At 45.0% G+C, this 21471-nt stretch overlaps 1 protein-coding gene and 1 long non-coding RNA gene across 7 annotated transcripts in view; both read left to right on the top strand.

Annotated features, from left to right (window-relative positions):
* The window catches only part of RAB11FIP4 (RAB11 family interacting protein 4), a 117490-nt gene extending 102140 nt beyond the window's left edge, over nt 1-15350 (top strand). For 4 of the 5 annotated variants that reach the window (XM_027654472.1, XM_027654474.1, XM_027654475.1 and 1 more), the window contains 10 exons: nt 1348-1482; nt 2953-2988; nt 3892-3991; nt 4405-4508; nt 5061-5201; nt 5732-5813; nt 6069-6206; nt 6691-6849; nt 7195-7338; nt 8578-8892. In XM_027654472.1, the coding sequence (XP_027510273.1) occupies nt 1348-1482; nt 2953-2988; nt 3892-3991; nt 4405-4508; nt 5061-5201; nt 5732-5813; nt 6069-6206; nt 6691-6849; nt 7195-7338; nt 8578-8694 (1156 nt within the window). In that variant the 3' untranslated portion in view covers nt 8695-8892. Of the gene's footprint in view, nt 1-1347; nt 1483-2952; nt 2989-3891; nt 3992-4404; nt 4509-5060; nt 5202-5731; nt 5814-6068; nt 6207-6690; nt 6850-7194; nt 7339-8577 lie in introns of all 5 variants that reach the window. The other variant, XM_027654471.1, reaches the window with a different exon arrangement.
* A 1617-nt stretch (nt 15351-16967) lies between these two features.
* Nucleotides 16968-21471, top strand: part of LOC113952424 — a 37683-nt gene continuing 33179 nt past the window's right edge. Inside the window, exon 1 of one of the 2 annotated variants that reach the window (XR_003529543.1) lies at nt 16968-17339. This is a non-coding gene — a long non-coding RNA (uncharacterized LOC113952424). Of the gene's footprint in view, nt 17340-18809; nt 18902-21471 lie in introns of those variants that run through there. The other variant, XR_003529545.1, reaches the window with a different exon arrangement.

Below are 21471 nucleotides of genomic sequence, written 5' to 3'. Positions count from 1 at the left end.
CAGACTGCATTTAATAAGAGCTGAGCAAATATATTGTTTCTGATAACCTCTGTTGGGTTCTGTTGAAATAACTGGGCTGTTTTGCTTCTAGAGATTGCGTTGTATTGCAGACAGTATATTTCACAGTTCAGGGCTAGTACTGGAAGGGGTCTGCTGCAATGGGAACCAGCTTAGCACTGTGCACCAGCCCTGATGCAGTGGAGAGAAGATTTACAGGAAAGCTGTTTCTCTTTGGTGTTCTGATACTGCAAATCCTCAGCACTGAGCTGGGAGGGGAAGTGCTGCCCACGGACAGGGGGTTATCATAAGCAAGTAGCTGCTCTCTGCTGGGAGCTAGAAATGCCACAGCAGTGCACTGGTTTCCTGCATGTGACCTCAGTCTCTGCAGCTCTTACATCCTGTGACCAAGTCAGTTCCAGATTTTACAGTCCTTTCCCAGGCAGGGGAATGGGGGGGAGCAGGGTTGGGAAGAGCTGAGCATGGAGATTCTCTAGGATTTGCCTGCTTGGATCAACAGCACACGAAGGTCTTGTGCTTCATGGCTAACACAGGACAAGCTCACTGCATCCTTCTGTTCTGCATGCAGCCCCCACGTGCTCCCCTCTGTTTCCAGCACTTCTGCAGTCCAGCCTTGCCACCTCTGTCCTGCATGCAGAGCCAGCACCCTTCTCCTCTGCCCTTTCACGAGGATGGCTTGTATCCTTCATCCCCTCCTTCCTTGGGTTTGTGCAGCCCTTTCCATTCTCATTCCTGGGGCTCAGTGCACTTCATGCCATGATTGCTCTTTTTTATTTGAATTTATTTTCTCTTTATCATGCCAAGAGCTAGTTACCTCCTCTGTGTCCACTTCTCCCTTTCCCCTCATTCCAGGGTTCCTTTCATCCTACCATCTGAGGGGCTTTGTGTGACTTCTTACCCAGCCACTCTGTTTTTCATCTTCCTGTCTTTCTCTTGGAGAAGAGACTCTTTGGTTTGCATGCCAGGCTCTAATGGGAGGATGGGCAGGATGAGAGGAGGGCATTGCTGAGGTGGAACATACTGATCTAGCTGCCTTTGCTACATGCATCCCAGTGGACTCTGTATGCCTTTTGCTATTCTTCTGGTCACCCAGACTGGTTCTTTGCACTGACACCCAGACCACGTCCTCTGGAAAGGCTCAGCTCAGACAGGTAGACTTGCCCTAAGGTCAGAACGCTCCATCATCAGCTCTGAACTAGATGGCTGTGGTTAGAAGTGATTCTTCAAGTCCCTCATCTGTGATTCTGACACACAGACACACAGTCAAGAGGAAAGCCAGTTGTGAGTTGGTCACTACAGCCAGTAACATCTCTCCTTTCCTGCAAACAGCGCTGGCCAAACCCCCCGAAAGATGAGGCATGTTTATAACAGCGAGTTACTGGATGTTTACTGCTCACAGTGCTGCAAAAAGATAAATCTCCTCAACGATTTGGAAGCCAGGCTGAAAAACTTGAAAGCAAACAGGTAAGCAGCCTATTGCCCTGCTTTTGGCAATGCCCCCTGGAAATGGCACCAGTTAGAAGCAGGAGGAGAGGGAGAGAGAACCCTCTCTTTTCCTGTATCCCATTCTGTCTTACACATGTGTTGTCCCTAGAAAACAGTAAGAAATTTAGAGTTTGACATCTAGCCTGAACCAAAATGCTGTTCCTCATTAGCTAGTAATTATTTTTCTGACTTAAGGTGCAGACAGCATTAGTAAACTCAAATATTTTAACCAATGAGCTCTTTGATTGCAGAGTGAGAGTGATATTTCCAGGAATTTTTCCCAGGAAGTGAAATCTGTTGTGCTGCTTAGTGCAGATCTACAGTTAACTACTGCTTTCTCCAGGTGGGAAGGAGGGATCTGCAGATCCTTAGCTAATGCATATAACCTTACATACACCTCTCCTAAAGCTACTAGTCAGCAGAGGTACTTTGTTCCTATGGGATTTTTTTTTTTTTTTTTTAATCCTCGAGGGAACTTGGAAAAATGATAAATTCCTGTGGCAGAAGTTACTTTTGGGGTTCTTTGCAATTTCAACTCTTTCCTTACATTTCTGTAAGGAAATTTCCTTACATCTCTGCCACTCCATCCCCTTCTGAGCTGTACTGAGCACCTGGAAAGTGCTTGCAACAGTCACCCAGGGTTTTTGAAGGGATTTGTTTGGTGGGATTCTGGCTCCCCCTAGAAACTGAACGTGAGTCCTGCCTGTTGGCACAATCCTTGGGACAGAGCACACTGTGCTCTCGGTGGCACAGCAGTGGAGCACTTGACATGAACAGTGTTCCTGCCCTAGCAAGGCTCTGCCAACACCCAGAGCATGACCCACCAGGGCTCTGGGAATTTTGCGAGGGAGGCTGTGAATGCCTGGCTGGAAGAGAGCAATGCCCTGGCAGAGAGCTGTGCCTGTGCACACTGAGATGTGACATCCTCTCATGGAGAGGTGCAGCAGGATGTTTTGATCTGGTTCTGGTGCTGTTGTCTGCAGTGTGGCCCTTTGTTTGGATAATACCAGGCCCTGGCTTGCAGAAGGGAGCTGTGAAAATGGGAAGCACCTCAGTTCCTGTGCTGAACTGGGAAGCATTATGGGGAAGAATAAACTAACTGTTTATAAAATCATCTAAAAACTGGGAATCCAGAATATATGTTCATCACTAACTTAGTGTCCCTTTGTGGTGTTTCTAATGTTAGTTTTGCTCTGATTTACACTGACAAATCTCTGCTAAACGTAACAGTATTTGCAAATTGACTTATTAATGATCACAGTAATTTGTGGCTTCACTCATCTTTGCATTTGTTAGTAACTGCAGCTTTTGGTTAAGTTGTTAAAGAATATTGTTCACATAATCATGTTTTGACTTTGGTAAAATAGTCAATATTCTATTTCATTATGCAATTAAAATTGAATCAAATCAGTGTTTAATTCCTATATCATTCCTTCTGTATCCATATAGCCCTAACAGGAAAATATCAAGCACAGCTTTTGGAAGGTAAGAGTCTTCAACTTTTCCATGAATACTTGTGGAATCAATCATAACAATTCCATAAGTGGGAGTGGGAGAAGAGATTAAGAATAAGTTTGGAAAACAAAAATTTGCCAAGATAAGTTTTCAAGTAAAGGGGCCTGTGTTTGTTTGGGTAGGGATTTTAAAGAATATAGAAGCCAATACTTGGCTTGGAGCAGGCTCCTGAACTGGAAAGAGCTCTTCAAAACATAGATAGTTGCTTCTTTGTCTGCCAGCTTTCTTCCTTTATACTGCTATTCCATCAGTCCAGGTATTGCTTCTTTAACCCTCATAATGTGGGCCTTGTTGTTGTTGCCAAAATGCAAAGGAAAACAAGAGCACCCCTTTAAAGAGGACATACAGCATTGTCATCTTCCTTTGACTGAATGAACCAGCCCTGGGCTGGGGAGGCCTGTAAGGGTTGAGAACATTTTACATAATCTCCAGTGTTGCGTATTTCTGACACTATTCAGCAGTGGGAACTGCTTGAGATTTCTTTTTTTATTTTTTTTAAAATTCTTACTCTATGAAATTTTCTAGGTTAACTGCACCAACCAGTGTGCAGTGGTGACCTTTTTAAAATTTCTACTAAGGCAAATACAATTCAGTACATAGTGTGAATAAGACTGAGTATTTTTTAAACTATGTTAGTGCTGGTGGCAGATCCTGTCAAAAGCAACAAAGAACTCACTCCCTAGAACTAATGTCACTGACTGTGCTCAGTATGACTTCATTTAGCTACCAGTCTCTTGTAAGACTTGTGTTTAAACAGTTGTAATTGTCACTGAAATGATTGCACAGATTTTAGCATCGGATGTTCAAAGTCTCAACCAGACTCTTTGTCCTCTCTCCTCATCAAGCAAAATAATTATCCTTCTGATCTTTCAGACAACTCTTCCACAACAGTAACTTCAGCAGCAGCAATGGCAGCACAGAAGACTTGTTCAGAGACAGTATAGATTCCTGTGACAATGATATCACTGAAAAGGTGAGAAGCTGTGTGCCTTGGGATTAATGTACCCAACCAAATCCTGCTGCAGACCTGCACCAATGGACAGAGCTCCTTGCTCACAGTGACCCCTGATCTGAAGTACCTCATTCAGAATTTCCTTGACATTCCACTGATATTATGGCTTTGTTTCCCAGTAAAGCAAGAGCTGTGCGAGCACAGATCCAGGCATTGTGTTAGTACTTCTTTGTGGTGTATTTGCATTGATCACCTTCAAGGAAGATGCTGGGTCTGGGGAACCCAGAATTTCGGAGCTTAATTTCACTGCTGGCTTTGCAGAGAAATATGCCACCTTTAAAAAAGAGTAGAATAGCTAAATGCCAGTTAGGAACAGTGAAGGGGTGTTTGAAGAGAGATTCAAACTCTTCAGTTTTTTCCATTTCCCCTTCCAGGTAACGTACCTAGAGAAGAAGGTGACAGAACTGGAGAATGACAGCCTGACAAATGGTGACCTGAAGAGCAAACTGAAACAAGAGAACACACAGCTAGTTCACAGGTAACAGAGCACAGAGCCAGGTCTCCTTACCATGTCAGAGCAAAGCCAGAACACAATTGTGGGGAAGGAATATCTCTACCTGCAGAGTATGACCAAGTCTCCATCCTTAATGCTGACAGATGAAATAAGGCTTCATCTGAGAAGTCAAGTGCAATAGGGATGAATTTTGAGCAAGCAGAGGCCTTCCAAACTGGTGTCTTTAACAGAGATGTTACTGACTTGCACAGAGCAAGCTCTTCTGCTGTGAGAAAGGTTACTGTGGTGGTTGGATTTGTTTGGTTTTTTTCTTGCATGTAGCAAGAGCATAAGGCTGAGTCGTAGTCCCAACTTCTTGAGATTGAAAGAATAATAGATGAACCAGTACTACTTAATTCTGTGCTTATTGGGTAGATTAAATACCAGGAGAGATACTAGGAGAGATTAAATGCCAAGAGAGAGGGTGAAGTAGAATGAAATAAAGGAATGGGCCAGAAAGACGGAGGCGGTGAAGTTGCACACTTATTTTTTAAGTAATTGTGAAGCTCTTACTGAAGTGAGATCTGGTTTCCTTAGAGTTCATGAACTAGAGGAACTATTGAAAGACCAAGAAACATCAGCAGAACAGACCCTGGAAGACGAGATAAAGAGGCATAGAGAAGCTTACAGCAAGTATGAAAAAGAGAAAGGCACTGAAATCGAACTGCTGAATACAAGGTAACAAACACCTTGGTGCCACCCAGAACAGAGCACAAGGTTCTCTTGTCTTCATTTTTACTTTGCATGTAAATGTAGGCTGTTTACCACCAGACAGTGCACAGATGGTGGCAGGTTGGCAGGTCAGTAGAGTAGCTGTGCAGTTGTGTGTCTTAAAGCCCAAAAGCTGGGAGGATGCCTTACATTAATGCTTTAATCCACGTGGCCCATGTAGACAGCTTAGCTGGATATTTGGCATGGATTCAAGGAGGGAATTGTGACCAACTGTAGCAAACATTTGTTTCTTCCGACTTGATTTATTTTTTTAGGTACCTGGTTTTAGGAGCACAAGAATCTGAGGGTCAGTGTGGGGTTTTGGGCCCTAAAAACAAACTATCAAAAAGCTCACGTTAAAAAGTGCTAAGATTAGAAAGATTTTTGTGTTTGGTCTTTCTGTCAAGTGCAAGTGAAATGGCTTTTTAGAGCACGCTATTTTGCATGTCTGCAATCTTGAAGAGGTATTTGCTGTAAGGTTTTTGTTATTAACACAGGGTTCAGCAACTGGAAGAAGAAAATGGTGATTTGAAAAGCACTGTCACACGGCTGAAATCCCAAACGGAGAGATTAGATGAGGTAACAAAACCCCCCTGAGTACTTGAGCAATTTAACAGCAATTTCATTTGTGTAAGAGCAAAACTCATACGGTGCTTGGCCCGGCTTCTTAAATTTTTCTTCCTTAAACTATTAATGGAATTGGAACATTTAGAGGCAGGAATGCCCCAGGACACAAGCCAGCTTATGACCCGCTGTGTCTGTAGGTTCGTGTTGTAAAACTCAGGGTTTCTCCTGCACTTGCAAGCTGGTTATGGAGTTCCCCGTTTATTGTAGGAAAGGCAACGCATGTCAGACAGGTTGGAGGACACGAGTCTGCGACTGAAGGATGAGATGGATTTGTACAAGAGAATGATGGACAAGCTGCGGCAGAACAGGCTGGAGTTCAACAAGGAGAGGGAAGCCACACAGGAGGTAGGTGTGAAGAGGGATGTAAGGCCAGGCAGTCTCTTCTCACCTGCATGGAAACCCATCTGAAAAAGAATGGGCAGACAGGATGAGCACTGAGAATAGCACAGCCAGGGAATGTCCTGCTGGATTGTGTTTCTGTGGGAGGGGTGCCCACAGGGTGATGAACTGCAAGAATATAAATGGCGATCCCTGACCCAAAGGGTTTACAACTCTTTGAGAACTTGCAGCCTCAAATGTGTGCCCTAACACTTCCCATACTAGGGCAATTATTCTTCTTGGGCATGAAGCTTAGCAGTCAGAGCCCCTTCCATCTCTGCAGTGGTGTAAGTGAGCTGTGCTTCCACAGAAGAGCAGGTGGCTGTGCTGTAGGACTCTGGCCTCAACCAGGCTCACAGGGTGCCTGTCTGAGCACAGAGGTGGCTGTTTGCAGGGGGGCTGGTTGTGCAGGGTTGTGCTGGAGATACACGACCTCCTTGCGTGCCCACAGCTCATCGAAGACCTGCGGAAGGAACTGGAGCACCTGCAGCTGTACAAGCTGGAATGTGAACGCCCTGGGCGTGGGAGAAGCTCCTCATCCAGCGTGAGCGAGTTCAACGCCAAAACCAGGGAGGTGGAGATGGAGCATGAAATAAAGCGGCTGAAGCAGGTGAGCAGAAAAGGCCTCTTGACCCACGTGAAATGTATGGGGCTGCCTTGGAAAATGCCTACAGCTGCAACCCCTGGCACACTGCCTTTAGGTTTTTTCCCCCCTTTATCACAAGCATGAGACACACGTTGCATCTGTGTAGGACTTCTTTGCATCAGTAATGTGAATTGTGCCCTGTGATCCAGGCAGGGAGGACTTGTCACTGGAGGTAAGAGAGTTGCTGTTAACTTGCAGCCTCACCACGTGTCACCCAAATTACCTGTGATGTTGAAATATTACTTATTTTTAATGAAACCTTGTAGGAAGAACTTAAAAGCGATTTGTCTTTTCATCCTCCTCAAACAGGAGAATCAGAAACTTCGTGACCAAAATGATGACCTTAATGGACAGATCCTAAGCCTCAGTCTTTATGAAGCTAAAAATCTCTTTGCAACGCAAACAAAAGCCCAGTCACTGGCTGCTGAAATTGATTCTGCATCAAGAGATGAGGTAATGTGCTTTTTTTAGTCAGGTACCACATCCAAGAATAAGCGTTTTGCAGTGTAATTAACTGTCAAGGTTGAACTATCTGAAGTTGACAAATGAACAACAGAAATTTTGCTTTGATAGGAGTTCAGGAGTGTTGGAAGATTGCCTTAAGTCTAACAGTGTTTTGGGATGCTCCTTGTAATATAACTCTCCCATTTCTCTCTCTCAAAAAAAAAGGAATTATGAGACTTTCAGTGAACTGTTTTACAGTTTTAGGGTATTGTGATAGTATGACATAAGTTTCATACAGAAATGACCATAGGTAGTTATTATCTAAATTTGAGCTATATATTGCCTATATTCACTGTAGCAGAGCTGAATTCTTGAAGAAAGTAAGTAGTTTGCAATTAATAATCTGATAATGCTTTGGAAGATATTATGGGAGGCCCATTTGTCTGTGGGCTGAGTCCAGCTCATGTAGCTTCCTCTGAGCTCCAGGACAGATTGGGAGATCAGGCCCATGGATACGTAAGAGCTCCCAGGGAAGAAGACAGGTTAGTGGTGAAGGAGATTAAAAGGAATTGTTTGCCCTTTATGCTCTGTTTCTTCCAGACAGAATTCCCCATTTCTTCATCAAGAGGAGTCCTGAGACAGGCCTTTTACCCAGTGTGTACTGGAATGACCTGCCAGCCTTTTAACTCCTGGGCAGGCTCTTGAAGTGAAGTGCATACTTGAGTTTCTTGCTGAACCAGAGCTCTGTGAAGGAAGGTGTTTAATTGTTGATCTCTAATTAGGTAAAAGCAAATTGGGCTTTTGCTATTGTCAAGAAAAATGTGACTTTCTCCCTCTGTATCTCGTGACTCTGGCTCATGCAAGGGATGCCCAGCACTCCCCCTTCAAAGGAGGGAAGTGCCTGACAGCTGTGGCCCAGGCTCAGTAAAACCTCACAGATCTGCATAAACTGTTCCCATTTGTGCCATTTTTCCTGTCTAATAAACCAAAGGTAAGAAACTGCAGATTCAGGGTAGTACTTATGTGAAGGCAAATGAAAATGGACACCCAAATAACATGAGCTTTAAGAGGATCTGGGGCTCTGTCACTCCTTGGCAGCTCTGCCAGTTTGGCATTGAACGTGCGATGTAAAAAGCGAAGCAGTCTTCATCTTTGGAGAGGTTGAGGGGCCTTTCACAGCTCAAAAATCGAACTATTGGTAAACTAGTGAGAATATTTCAAGAGTAACTTAGAAATGTTGTGTTTCAGCTCATGGAAGCCCTCAAAGAGCAGGAAGAGATAAACTACAGATTGCGACAGTATATGGACAAGATCATTCTGGCAATCCTGGACCACAACCCGTCCATCTTGGAAATAAAGAATTGAAGAGAATAGGAGAAGGAAAAGCAGCAACTGCCTGATATTTCTGCACATGCCACTGGATCTAAACAACACTCTGATACTGTAAATTAATCTATAAATATATATATATACACTACGTGTGAGTGTGGGTGCGCGGGTGTGTTTATATGATGTTTGGTACACTGTTATTTGTCATTGAATTGGCTTGGTTAGACTTTTTCCATGCACTTTCAATACCTGTGATAAGATGGATACTGTATATTAATGTAATAACAATATAACTGGATCATGCTGTTTTAGATACTGGACAAAATGACTCTACCTCTAGTTGTAAAGGTAAAAAAGACAATGGAAACATATGGATGTGGCCCTAACTTTAGGAGCAAGAATTTTCTCTTCGTTCTTCCAGGAATTTGGGTACCACAAACCAATTGATATACCCAGGTTCAGTTCCTGACTGGTGCTGACTGTGTAATTTACTATTTGATTAAGTTTTAGTACTTCAACCACACATGGGGTTAAAAAAACCCAACCAAACACACAACAAAAAAACCCCAAACTTTGGGAAAAGACAAGACACAAAGTAAACGGGAAGAAGAGGAAGATACTGCAAAATTGTTTGCTATTTGTGAAAAAAAAATCACCATCCACTTGTTTGCCACTGTCAGCACAAAGTGCTTTTGATGTAAGATCACTTTGGAGCCTGCTTTGGGGTGCTCTGAGCCAGCTGCTCCTCGGCGTGTGCGCATGTGTGTTTGTTGTGCCGGGGGGGACGGTCCCTGTAGCATTGAGGCAAAGAGCTCTTCCAATCTGTTCCCCTATTTTCAGGGGTATATCACGGGCCATTAAGATGAATTCTGGGATCCTGCCCCTTCCCCTCACCCTGAGTTTAAAGATTTCACTGAAGGAACACATTCCAGTTCTTAACCAAAAAAAATTTGCATGACATATCTTCACTTCAGGGGAGGAGGAGGAGCAGCCCTTGACATCACGTGCTGAGTTGCTTTTCCAGCCCATATAGCTGCACTCCTTTGACATTTTTTTGGGCAGGCTGTGGAGAGAATCCACTGGTTGCTGATACAGCCATGGAGAACAGTCTGGTGTGGAGTGGATTTTACCTGTAGGGCAGGAAAAAGAAGGAGCTTGGTCTTGCAGGAGTTACCAGTCCAGACTGAGCACACACGTGCATATCTAAAGCTCTAAACAGGGAACACATCCTCGCTTAGATGAGCAGTTGTGCAGGTGCTTAACTTTTAAGTGTGTACTGAGACTGCTCAGAGAAGTCAGTGCAACAGAACATAAGCTTTAAAGTTGAGTTTATGCTTAAATGCTGCCTTAAATAGGGATGATTTCAACATGTGCCTGTGTTCTCTGGAGCTGGATCTGTGTACTGTAGGGCCAGGACCTTTTTAATTAATAATGTAGCTTATATAAGGAGCTTATGGAATCGTTTGGGTAGTTGAATGCTAAAAACAAATTTTATTCCATGCACTTTTTTTAAAGTAAAAGTTTCACACTTTTGATTCACACCAACTGGCACAGAAAAATAGGCCCGAGTATCTGGCTTTCCCCAGTGCATAGAGATGTTTCCTCTCTTGAATACACTCCCCAGAAGAACATTACAGTAGCAATGACTGTGCTTTTCTGTGTATTTCTTGCTGTTGGCAGTGTCTTGCCCTTAGTATTCTCTTGATGTATCTTGGTGTGTATATGTGATGCATTTTTCCTGAATTTGAATACATAAAACTGTATTCAGTTATGGATGTAAATATATATATATTTTTCTGCAATCTCTGTGCTCTTGCCTTCAGTGATGTGTTACTGGAGTGATGGGAAGCAGGGGATGTGCTGGAATCAGGCTTTTTTGAAGGCAAGAAAATAAAAACAGTTTGTTTCTATGTATCTGCATTAGGCAGGTGTAAAGTAACTGGAAAGAGAGAAGGGACCAGAGGAATGACTGTGGGGCACAACACCCCACACAGAGGTGTCTGCAGGAGAAATGGTACAGTGTGGTTTAAACAGTGATGTCTCAGGGCTTGGTTCCTGAGGCTCTAGGGTAGTCTGGAGGAAGGGATTTTAAAACCACTCCTTTGCCACCTGGGAACGGTGTAAAATGTCCTGTGCTCCATTGCAGCAGCTTCTGTTTGTGGAGAAGCGGGTGGAACACCATGGAAACCCCACACAGCCACCCTTTTGCTGCTGCTTCTGGATGTGCCACCCAGAAGGTAGGAGAGGAACAGTTAAGCCACTTGGTGCTACCTGCCTGCAGGACTCCTCACCTGCACTTTAGTGATGCCATTTCCCTCTGCCTGGTGCTGTCTGTGGCTTGTGCCAGGGACTTTGCTCTCTGTATAGGCCACAGAGGACTCTTCCACATGGTCAGGTGGCTATTGCTCACCTGCTGTGACAAGCAGGGCTGGGTGACCAGCAGCCCTGCTTCTGGAGCTGACTGTGAAGTTACACTGCTGTCCTGCTCTCGTGTGGTGGATTTAAATGTGAGTGAAGCTGTTGCGGCTTAGACTGGTGACTGAATGTTTTTCCCTAATTATTTTTTAAGTAAACTAGACTTGGCTTCAAAATTTTAATAATCTAAAACCCGTTCCCACTAGGGTGGAACATCAGCAAATGTTGAGGACTGTTTCACTGAAAGCAGAGCCTGGCTTACTTCACTGAGACCACAGAGCCCATGGACGCCAACAGAAGACATGACTGTAGTGGTAGCCAAGTTCCTGTGAAGGTAATTATATGTAAGAGGTGAATAGTCACTACTAGTGACAAACAGTCACTGAATCTGGCCAAAATCCTGAAAGGGATATTCCCAGCAGTGGATTTTCTAAAATCTTGGAGGATTTCTTCCTCAGCTGTGTACCCAAGTGTGTCAGCATTTAGAAGCTCTTCCTTGCTCCACTGTTTGCATTTGAAGAATTGTCTTGCCACCATGTTGGTGGTGTTTGTAGCTTTGTTTTATTGTGTAAAGGAGTTACCCTTCTGCACCTGTGGGGCCCTTGGTGTGGTACTGCTGTCTGGTACTGTTGAAATACGTATCCAGATACTTGCTATGTTTGACAGATAATGTGAGTTGGAGGTGCGAGAGGCATTTCACTGGCAGATTTTACTCTGAGGTATCCACTTCTAAAAATAATAATTAGCAATTGCATTCTTAGACTGAGTAACTGCAGATATTAGACCAATCTGTCTTGCAGTTCAAGCCCTGGAAAGCCCTTCTATCCCAGAAAAGAAGTCATCACATTTTATGACAAGCAGGTAACTTGGTGATAAGGGATCACTTGATGGGTGAGGGAGGAATCTGATGGGGCAGGGAGGAATCTGATGCTGAAGGTGCAGAGAGTGCACACTTTGATCAGGTGTCAGACACTTTGGTGGAACAGACGGGAGACGTGGCGATAGGGAGGCACCAGTTTGGGTGTCTGTTCTCTGATAAGTTTTACTCCTTTGCTGTGCTGCCTTTGTGCTCTCAGGAGAGCTGGGGAAGTACAGCCTGCCTCTGTCAGTGTTACTCTTGCTGGAACAAGGGCCTCACTTCCCTGGGTAAATTAAGTTCAAACACAGAAATGTAGTATCACCCTGTTCTAGCAATGCACAAATGCAGCAAACTGTTCCTGTGTCAGACCCCTGCTTCTCACTTAACCCTTGGGGACACAAACACAATCCCAGGTTCTGTATCTTGATCTGTTCCTTAGTTCATTCAACCTTAGACTCTCAAAAGCAAAGTGATATTCTGGTCAAACCAGTTGCAAACCACTGCAGGTATTTCTGTACCAGTGGCTTTTGGCTGAAAGCTGCCCTTGGTCAGGGCAGTCCTACACACAGAAAAATTACCTCTTTCAAAACTTGCACTTGAGAGTACCTGAAATTAGTCTCTCAAGATTTTTCTAGTATTGGTTGCTTCCCTCCAGACTTCAGTCTTCAGCTGTTGCCTAGTGTTGATTTCAGCGATGCTGATTCAAAACTGCTTTGACATCAAAAGAAGATTTTTCAGCTTTCTTAATAACTTCTGTTAAAGACTCAAACTCTTTAAGAATTTGTCTTATTTTGAAGTGCAACAGTGACAAACTGTAACTATCTCATCTATTTTTAAGGAATTTTTAATATGCAAATTTGTAGCAAGTCTCAAAAAAAACCCCAAACCATCCCATGCACTTTTGCTGCCAACTTTCCTTTCATGGTCTTTGGGAGAAGTTCAGATGTTTCTCAGCCAGCTCTGTAGGGAGTTGAACACAGCATTATTAATTCTCAAAGATATGTGTATCAACAAATATTTTGCTGTCTGAGTGCAGCAGTGCTCCATTTACTTTGGTAGAACTGCCTTGCTCTCCAGAGAGGATCTAGAGCTACAGTGTTTAGGCTCCCTAATCTGATTTGTAAATGAGGGCTTGGAAGCTGATACATAAACACACACTTTGGGCTGTTACACCAGGCTCAGCGGTCTCTGCATCATAGTGCTGGTGACATGTGATGAGTCTAAGAACTAGAATTTACAAATTAAAGATCAGGTTTTTTCCTTCTTTGATGGCAGTGAATATACAGTGGTTTTCTCTTAAAACAAATACTGTATGGTGTGGTCTGAGGGATTTTTTCCAAGGAAGGAAGGAAGGAAGTAGCAGCTGATCAAACACTTGCCAAATCAGTGGCTTGGCTTATATTGATTTAAGTGAAAACTTGACTCAAACTTTAACTGAGCAGTTTCTGGTGTAAGTAGCAATGCTCATATTCTCGTCAAGTCATTTGTTTCTCAAGAAACATTGTCAAGAAGTCATGACAGGTGATGTAACACAGCTGGTTGGTTTCAAAGGATGTAGTTCCACAGTTGCTGACATTTTTTTCCTTTGCATCATCCCCGGAGTTTTTTCTCAGTATTTTTGAATTCAAAGTATTGATTCTAGGAGCAGTTTGCTGTTGAAGCATGTGTGGGTTTCTGTTTAATGAAACTCTGCATGCACCTTTAGATACTGAGAAGGATTGCAGTAGGTGTTGGGTCTGAATCCCGTCATCCTTCATAATGCACTGGGAGTTGCTCCCATCGATGTGCAAGAGAGTTGTTTCTTTCTGGGATTCTTCTCCAGTATTTGTTCTGTTGACATTTACACTCTCGGTCTTGTCCCTAGCCCTGTGCCCACTGTCAGAGTGGCTGTGTGCCTTGGGGCAGCACTAGGAACAGATGGAAGGGACAAATTCAACATTCTTGGCTTCAGTGTGGCTTTAGCTACCGAGACAAGAATTTCAGCCTTGTCTTTATACCAGGCCAGTCCTGTCCTTGCCTTTTGTGTGGTCATGAAAGCTGGTTGTGTTCCGTGTACAAAACACTGAAGCTGATTCTCACAGTATGCAAGCAGGTAGGGTAAGTTTGAAGGTGATCCAGGTGTGGGATCACTGGGATGTGCCACAAGTTTTGCCTGGATTCTGTATAAGTGTCCCATTGCACTGTGTACTCACAGCCTGTGAGAGGCACAGCCCTGCAGCTGAGCCTGGCAGGCACACCTCGTAGGGAACAGGGAACGGCAGCAGCCCATGAAGACACAAACATCTGCAGCCAGGGCCACGGTACCAGGGTTTGCCACAGTGTGGAGCCAGCTGACAGTGCTACATGATTTTCTGGATACAATGGGTTTTAGCTCACTGGTTGAAGTCTGGAGGTTTTGTTTCAACTGCAAGAGTAGTACCTGTTCAAAGAGACACAGAGGGATTACTTTTGACTTAAACTTTAAACCTCATGAAAACATAACAGTAACAAACATGGGCTTCTGTGGTGTAATTTGGACACCTACCCCTCGAATCCGTATTTCTGGTTGGTGTAGGTGTTGTTAGTGGTGCAGCTGTGACATGTGAGCTGTAGCTTTCACAACCCTCTTGTCAGCAGTGACACTGGCCCTGGCAAACCCCTCAGAGCTGCTGTGCCCCATCGAGGGGCAGGGACTTTCCTGGGAGAGTGTGCAGAGTGTAAAGGGGGCAGGAGGGCTGCAGTTACTCCTCCACACAGGGATCTTACACTACCCAACACCAGCCCTATTTTATATAATACCTTATCTGTAGCTAAATTATTCTGGCTTTGGAGAAGAGACGCCAGAAGGGGAACTGAGAATTTCGTGTCTTGTGAACCTGCTACAGGGCAGTAAATGTTGCACTGATGTTACGTTTAAATACTGAAACATTTTGAGAATTACTGTAAAATTGGTTGTGAGAGCCATTTGTTTTTCTTTGTTGCACAGACTACCCACATTTTTTGCATGGTTACATATTTTAGTACTTGTGCCTTTTACTTCTCTGTTGTGAGGATACATTTTATTTTTGCATTTTATCATCTGTTTCGGGCACTTTTTATATACACTTCTTTCATTTGATCATCTGGTTTCTTGTACATGTGTATATATAAACTAGATCAGATTTGTATTCATGTGCCTCTGAGATGTAAAAAATACTCATTTTGTACAGGTTTTTTTAGAAGCACTAGATCATGGTCTAAATTACGTAGCAAATGAAAATTAACATAATTAGGAGTTCTTTGTCTTCTTTTAGAAATGTTGTGTCAGATGGCTGGTCTCTTTTGTAAGGCAATGTTTCACACACACACTCGCAGATTTATTGTTCTAGTATCGTTATGAGACCAATTCTATCCACTTGTTGGCTTCAGTTAATTCAAAATAATAAAACACTTAACTAAATGTTATTGTCCTGACTTGGCAATTATAGTCTTTATTTCCATTAAAGCCAATTTGCTTCTTTTTATACTTGAAATGGACACCAGACCAAAACCTCATTTGAACACATTGCCCATTTCAGGTTAACTGCAGTTCTGGGATTATTTTTGTGGGATTGGGCAAGTGATTTACTTTGCCCATTGAAATGGAAAGAGAATTAGCATTACCAGTTCATAGACTCACCATCTTAGAGTGCCTGAGATGCTTTAAATTATTCCTTCTCTTTCCTCCCTGGCTTCTGTGACAGCGTTTCCCAAGGACAGACCCTGGATCTGCATGACTGGAGATCTTCCTCTTGCAGATGTGAGAAACTGGGTGTCTCGCTTTTCACATTTTGGCAAATGCTGAATAAACTCCTTCCCATGGGGTTTGTAGCACAGCACTCTCCTGCAGCATTTGGGAAGCTGAATAGATGTGTTGTGAGACTGGACATCTGTAACTGGCAACCAGGGATCTGGTCCTAGAAGTGTCCTTCCCTCCCACCAGCCTCTTCTCGAGCTGGTGGTTTCATGTCTGGAGTGTTGACCCCCTCATCTGGTGAGATCCTCAAATTGTTCCCTCCACTCACACCTTGTGGTTTATCAGTACCCCACTCACCAGCCCCCAGACACAGTGAGATAATAAACTCTGCTAAGTCACAAGGAAGAAATCATCAGTATCCCCTAAATCTTACAAAACAATATCCACTAAATCTTACCAAAAAAAAAAGATTTATCCCCTAAATCTTAAAAAAATCTATAAAATAGTATGCTCTCACGGAGCAGAAGTTTTTTGACTGAATTCGGCACCCATTTGACAGAATATAAAGCTGCCTTAGAAGCAATGAGGTGGTTTTATTTTTTTACTTTAAAGGCTGCTTAGTATGAAAATGAGAAAAATCCACTTGCTCCATTGTTACTGAAAAAAAAAGCAGCCAGCAAAAGTGGCATATGACTATTTTTAATCTCGTTCTGTAATTTACACCACCCGTGAAGTGATGTCAGTACTGTTGCAATGTGCCATTTACACTATTTTCTTTGTATTTTCTTGAAATATTTTCTAGGGACAATAAAGCTGTCCTTGCTGATGTGGATCCTTCAGGTAGCTGTAATGTACAATCAGACATGTAAATAAATTGTTTGCTTTTCCTGCATGACTGAAACGTTGTCTGTGGTGGATGACTGATTTGATGTCCCTCCTTACCTTCCTTCCTGGTCCACCTCTATTTCTGTGCTTCATTTAAAGGAGGACTGCCCAGCTCTGCTCTCCCCTGCCCAAACACCAGCTTCCTTATCTTTGGCTGAGTTATGAGGGAACTCCAGGATGGCACTAGGGAAGGAGTTTGCTCAGCACATGCCTTACCTGACAGCCACAACCATGTAAAACATCCAAGAGCTGTGTGGGATATGTAAGGCCAAAGCTTTGTATGGGACCAACACATTAATCTCCCCTTCTCTGTTGATGGGCACTCCAGCTGTGAGCTGTTTGCAGGATTTGGAGCCAGCTTTTTAATCTGGCCTGTATTTACTGACCTGTGGAGCTGATGAGCAGTGCTGTGACTCCTGCCCTGAGGGACAGTGAGCTGCTGTGGGGAGGGCACAGCCCAGAGCCATGTCCTGGGGGAATCTGGTCTGGCCTCACATGGCCAGCAGTGACCACCCCAGGGCGATGTTCACTGTTAAACTGGAGGTGCCTGTGCCAGGAGAAGCCTGAGGGAAGACTCTGTTCCTGGGAGAGGCTGAGGCTCCCAGGAGTGTCTGGAGGGGCTGTCCTCGAGGGGCCAGGGTGGTGTTAGGACAGCTTGGGCTATGCCTGGGAGCTGGGACCTGTCACTGGTACCTTGTGTGGAGGAGCCCCTCAGCCTGGTGAGGGCTCAGGCCAGGACTCACCACGTTCCCATTCCCGGCGGAACAGGCTCTGCGTGAGGCGGGATGCTGGAGGACACACCGGGGCCCACTTGACCAACACTTTGAGGTAATTTTTTTTTTCGTCTTCTATTTGAGCTGCCAGACCCACTGGCCTCTTCTTTGCACTGTATTTTAACTGCTAGACTTAAAAAAATAAGTGAGGAGCAGTTTGAGTTCGAGGCTGCTTTTTGCAAACTCTGTGGAGTGAGGGGAGGGCACGGTCACCTCAGGAGCAGCCGAGGTGTCTGTGGGCACTGTTGCCCAAAAGAGTGGGGCCCGTGGCTTTGTGAAAACACTGCTGACAGAGGGGCAGACACAGCCAGCCTAGGAAGGTGCAGGGTGCTTCTTACTTGGTAAAAATGAGGGGGGGATTGTTGTGTGTTGGGACAATCCAGGAGCGAAGCATCTCCTCAAGCAGCCCTGTGCAGCTCCCTGCCTTCTCCTGCCTGGCATTGTGTTGGAGGAAACCATCAAGGCTGGCCTGGGAGCACCAGCAAAGCCCACAGTGACATAGCCACAGGGTGCAGGTGGCTCAGGGATGTGTTTCCACAGCAGTTTTACTGGGTTTGAAGTTTGAAGTTTCTGCTGCTTCGTCAGGTGTCATTTGTGCCCTTGATGTAAAAAAATGTGACTGTTTTTCACCTGTGTGGAAGATGGTGAAGGGTGTAGAGCCAGGGAACTGAGCCTGTGGTGTATTATTTAAAATATAAAGTGGAATCTAAGGTGGTAAGATCTCTACCTCCAGCTGGGCTTGGAGCAAAGGAGAGTGGGAAAGGGAATTTTGAAAAGGCTTCACTAATCAGTTCAAGCCTTGCAGGGCAAAGTTTTTCCTTATAAAACATTTTGATGATCTTCAAGTGATCGTAGCGTATCAAACAACTTTCATCCGGCTCTCAGAAGTCTCTAAACCTGGTATGTGTCTTTTACAGTATCACCCCGTGTGGCTGTGGGGCAGCTTTTCTCACTGTGGGTACAGATATTTGGGGAATCAGAGCAAAGATAGTGTATAAATAATACATGGAGCAACGTACCTGAGCATTATCTTCTCAGGCTTTTCCTTTCCCAGATTCCTCCCAGCAATGAGATGTTGGATGTTCAGATTTATAACTGCAGGCTCAAAGAAAACTCCCTACTGTGTATGCTAAATTACTTCACCAGAGAGACAGGGAGAAGTTTTGTTCCCAAATCTCAGCACCTCAGGCTAATGTGATGTACTACTGACCTACTTCCAGATCAGTTACACACTGGTACACAAGAAAGACACAGTGGGAAAGCAAATCACCTGTTACTCTGGGGATAGGAATCATCAGCACTATGTACCACAAAGTCCATAATAGTTTCTAAAAAATTATGCTGTTTTTACAGGTTTTTACTTGGCTGGGGAGAGCCACAACCCTTGGGTCATTTTACAACCAGGAACTTTACAAGCTCAGAACTCCTGGGAGGTGATTCTTATCTTGTTCCTGTCTTTTGAGAGAAGGGAGGAGGGAAGGAGGGTTTGAGGGCAGACAGGTTAAATGAGGCAGTAGCAGAGTAGGAAATAGATTGCAGGAGTTCAAACTGCTGAGAACTTGAACAGTGACAAGGAGAGCTGTTACAAAGAGGAAACACATCTCATGTGAGCACTGAGTGAGTACATTGTCCAACTCCTGTAGTCTGGCAGCAGGCTCTGATCTCCTCATGTTGTCTTGGCTGACACATGTTGTTCAGCAGAGCAGTCTCAAAGCCATGACTTCAGTGCTTTCCCTTGCTCTGTTCACTACTCTTGGATGGCCTATGTTTCAATGCTTTCCTGAATCTCTGAGGTCAGACTGGGATGTGTGACTCCACTCTAAATGTCTTTTGACCCATGCAATGCAGCAAGGACTCTCCTAGCTTGCATAACTTGGGTGAAATTTGTCCTCAGAGCCAAGTGCTTTTTGGATGCAAAAAAGAGGTTAGAGCATATGACTAGTAAATTGAAGACTGTCCCAGATGTATAATCATAACTGTTTGGGTTAATGGTGATTTTAAAGCAACTTTGCAATGATAATATGTCAGCATGTCCTCTGGCACGGTGCTTATTTCCCTCACACCGAGATCTTTGTGCCTGAGCTCACTGACTGATGAGGCAGTTTGCATTTTGAGGCAATAGTGTGTAACGTGGGGTTTATGACTCAGAGTACAGACTGTTTCTGAAAAGACAGAGGAGCTGGGCTGTGGCACCAACTGAGGTAGATGGAACTCAGCTGCTGAAAGGCTGCACTCGCTCTCTCCTTGTTGTACTGGAGCAAATTGCTGGCTCTGTTTTATGAAACACTGTCTCTGTGGCTTTTCCTAATGTGCTCAGGCTTTTATTTAAAACCTGAACAGTCACCAGGCAGGGCTGCTCTCAGGCCCTCAGGAATCCTCTGGCCTGCCTGAGCACTTGTGCCATGTGACACAGAAACAACACCTGACCAAGGCTGTACTTCAGCCTCCTGGATCAAAGTGTGGACTGAGGAGCCGAGCTCTGTGCAGAGCGGTGAATTGGGGGCAGCAGCAGAGGAGTTTGTTTTCATTCATGGAAATACTGTGTAAGTGTGGATTAAGGGTGAAGCCCTGAAGCCCCCCCCTCAGTGGCCCCATGCTGGGGAGCAGCAGGACTGGGCAGTGGGTGCAGCAGAAAACAGCCGGGCTCTTCCCATCACTCTGCCAGAGCTGGGGAGGGAGCAGGAGTGCTGCCAGGACTGTCCTGTGCCCAGGGATGTGGTCAAACACCCACCACCTGAAATGCAAAGTCCAGGGCCATGGAGGGGGCAGGATGTGGCTGAAAAACAGCTGCGAGTTCTGCAACCCCAGCACCTCCTACCATACTGCTTTTTTGGGGCTCTGGGTATCACTGGGATGTTGAGTTCCCAAGCAACTATAACCTCAAAAAAGTAAACCTTAAGCAGCAGAGACAGGCTGGGATAGATTCGCTGCAATATTTTTTGTATGAACACCTTAAAATGGGACCCTGAGGAAAGCAACTTTTCCTCTTTGGAACGAGCTGCTCAGACCTCACGTGGTTGGTTTATTTGAGCAAGGAGAACACTGCAAACACAGGATGCATTCCTGTAATAAAGGTTGTGTAACTCAGATCTGATTTGACAGACAGTGGGGCCTGGTTACAAATTCATAGTATAAAGTAAAGATAGGGATTCTATTATGTGAGATTGGCAGTAGGTTCTAACTGTGCTTTTTTTTTTCCTCTTTGGTTGGTTGGTTCGGTTTGTGTTTTTCAGGACGAATATGTAAACTAAAAAATAGCAGATTGCTTTCTGCTGCCCAGCATTCATTGAAAACCAGAAGCCTGGATGAAAAATTTCAATGCAAAGCTAAAATATGGTTCAAAACCACAACCTTCAAATTCTTCCCTCAGCTAGTGGTGATAAAAATGAGAGCTGATTCATTTCTTGGGTTTTAACCAAGCGTTAGCCATAAGACTAAATATTTGGTAGCTGGAAACCCAAAGGAGGAAATATTAATAATGCAGTATTGTATTTAAGATTTATGCTATTATGATTTGACTGTGTAAACAGAAGATAATGGGATTGAAGTAAAACGTGAAAATTCAGTTTGAATATCAGGAAACACTTCCTGACACAAACCATATTAGATTGATGCTGTCCCAAGGGAAGGGTGGGGAAACGCTGCTGCTTGGCTCACAGGGAAGACACGGGAGGCTCCGGGACAGTCCCCGCCAGCCTCCCGAGTGCCGGGGCAGTCCCCACCATCCCGCGGTGTCCCGGGCCCTGCGAGGGGCTGTGTCCGATCCCACTCGGCTCCTGCCCTCGGGGGATCCTTTCCAGCCCCCCAAACCGGCAGCTGGCGAGCGACAGGGCCGGAGAGTGAGCTTTGCAGTGCTTTTCTAACACCGAACAGCCGCTGTTTGTTTCCCGAGGCAGCTCCGTGTTCCTGCAGGGACGCCCCGCGTTACTCCGCCGCGAGAAACACCGGGAGAAGGAAAGGAAAGCGAACCCTCCCCGGTAATTCGGCGGTGTGGGAGCAGCAGCGCTCGGGGACACCGCGGGAAGGGGTTTCGCAGGGGTCCCGCCGCGGGGGACGGGGCAGGGCGGGGCCGAGCCCCGCGGGCGGGACACGGTGCGGGCACAGGGCGAGAGCCCCGCCCGCTCCCGGCGCCCCGCCCCGCACGTGCCCGCGGCAGCCCCCGCGGGGCGGCCCCGCCGCCTCCCCCC

This window comes from Corapipo altera, unplaced genomic scaffold, assembly GCF_003945725.1.
Source record: "Corapipo altera isolate COAL_440 unplaced genomic scaffold, ASM394572v1 343, whole genome shotgun sequence".
NCBI classification, from domain to species: Eukaryota; Metazoa; Chordata; class Aves; order Passeriformes; family Pipridae; genus Corapipo; species Corapipo altera.
Note: the sequence above shows the minus strand (reverse complement) of the source record. Positions and strands in the feature narration are given on the sequence as shown.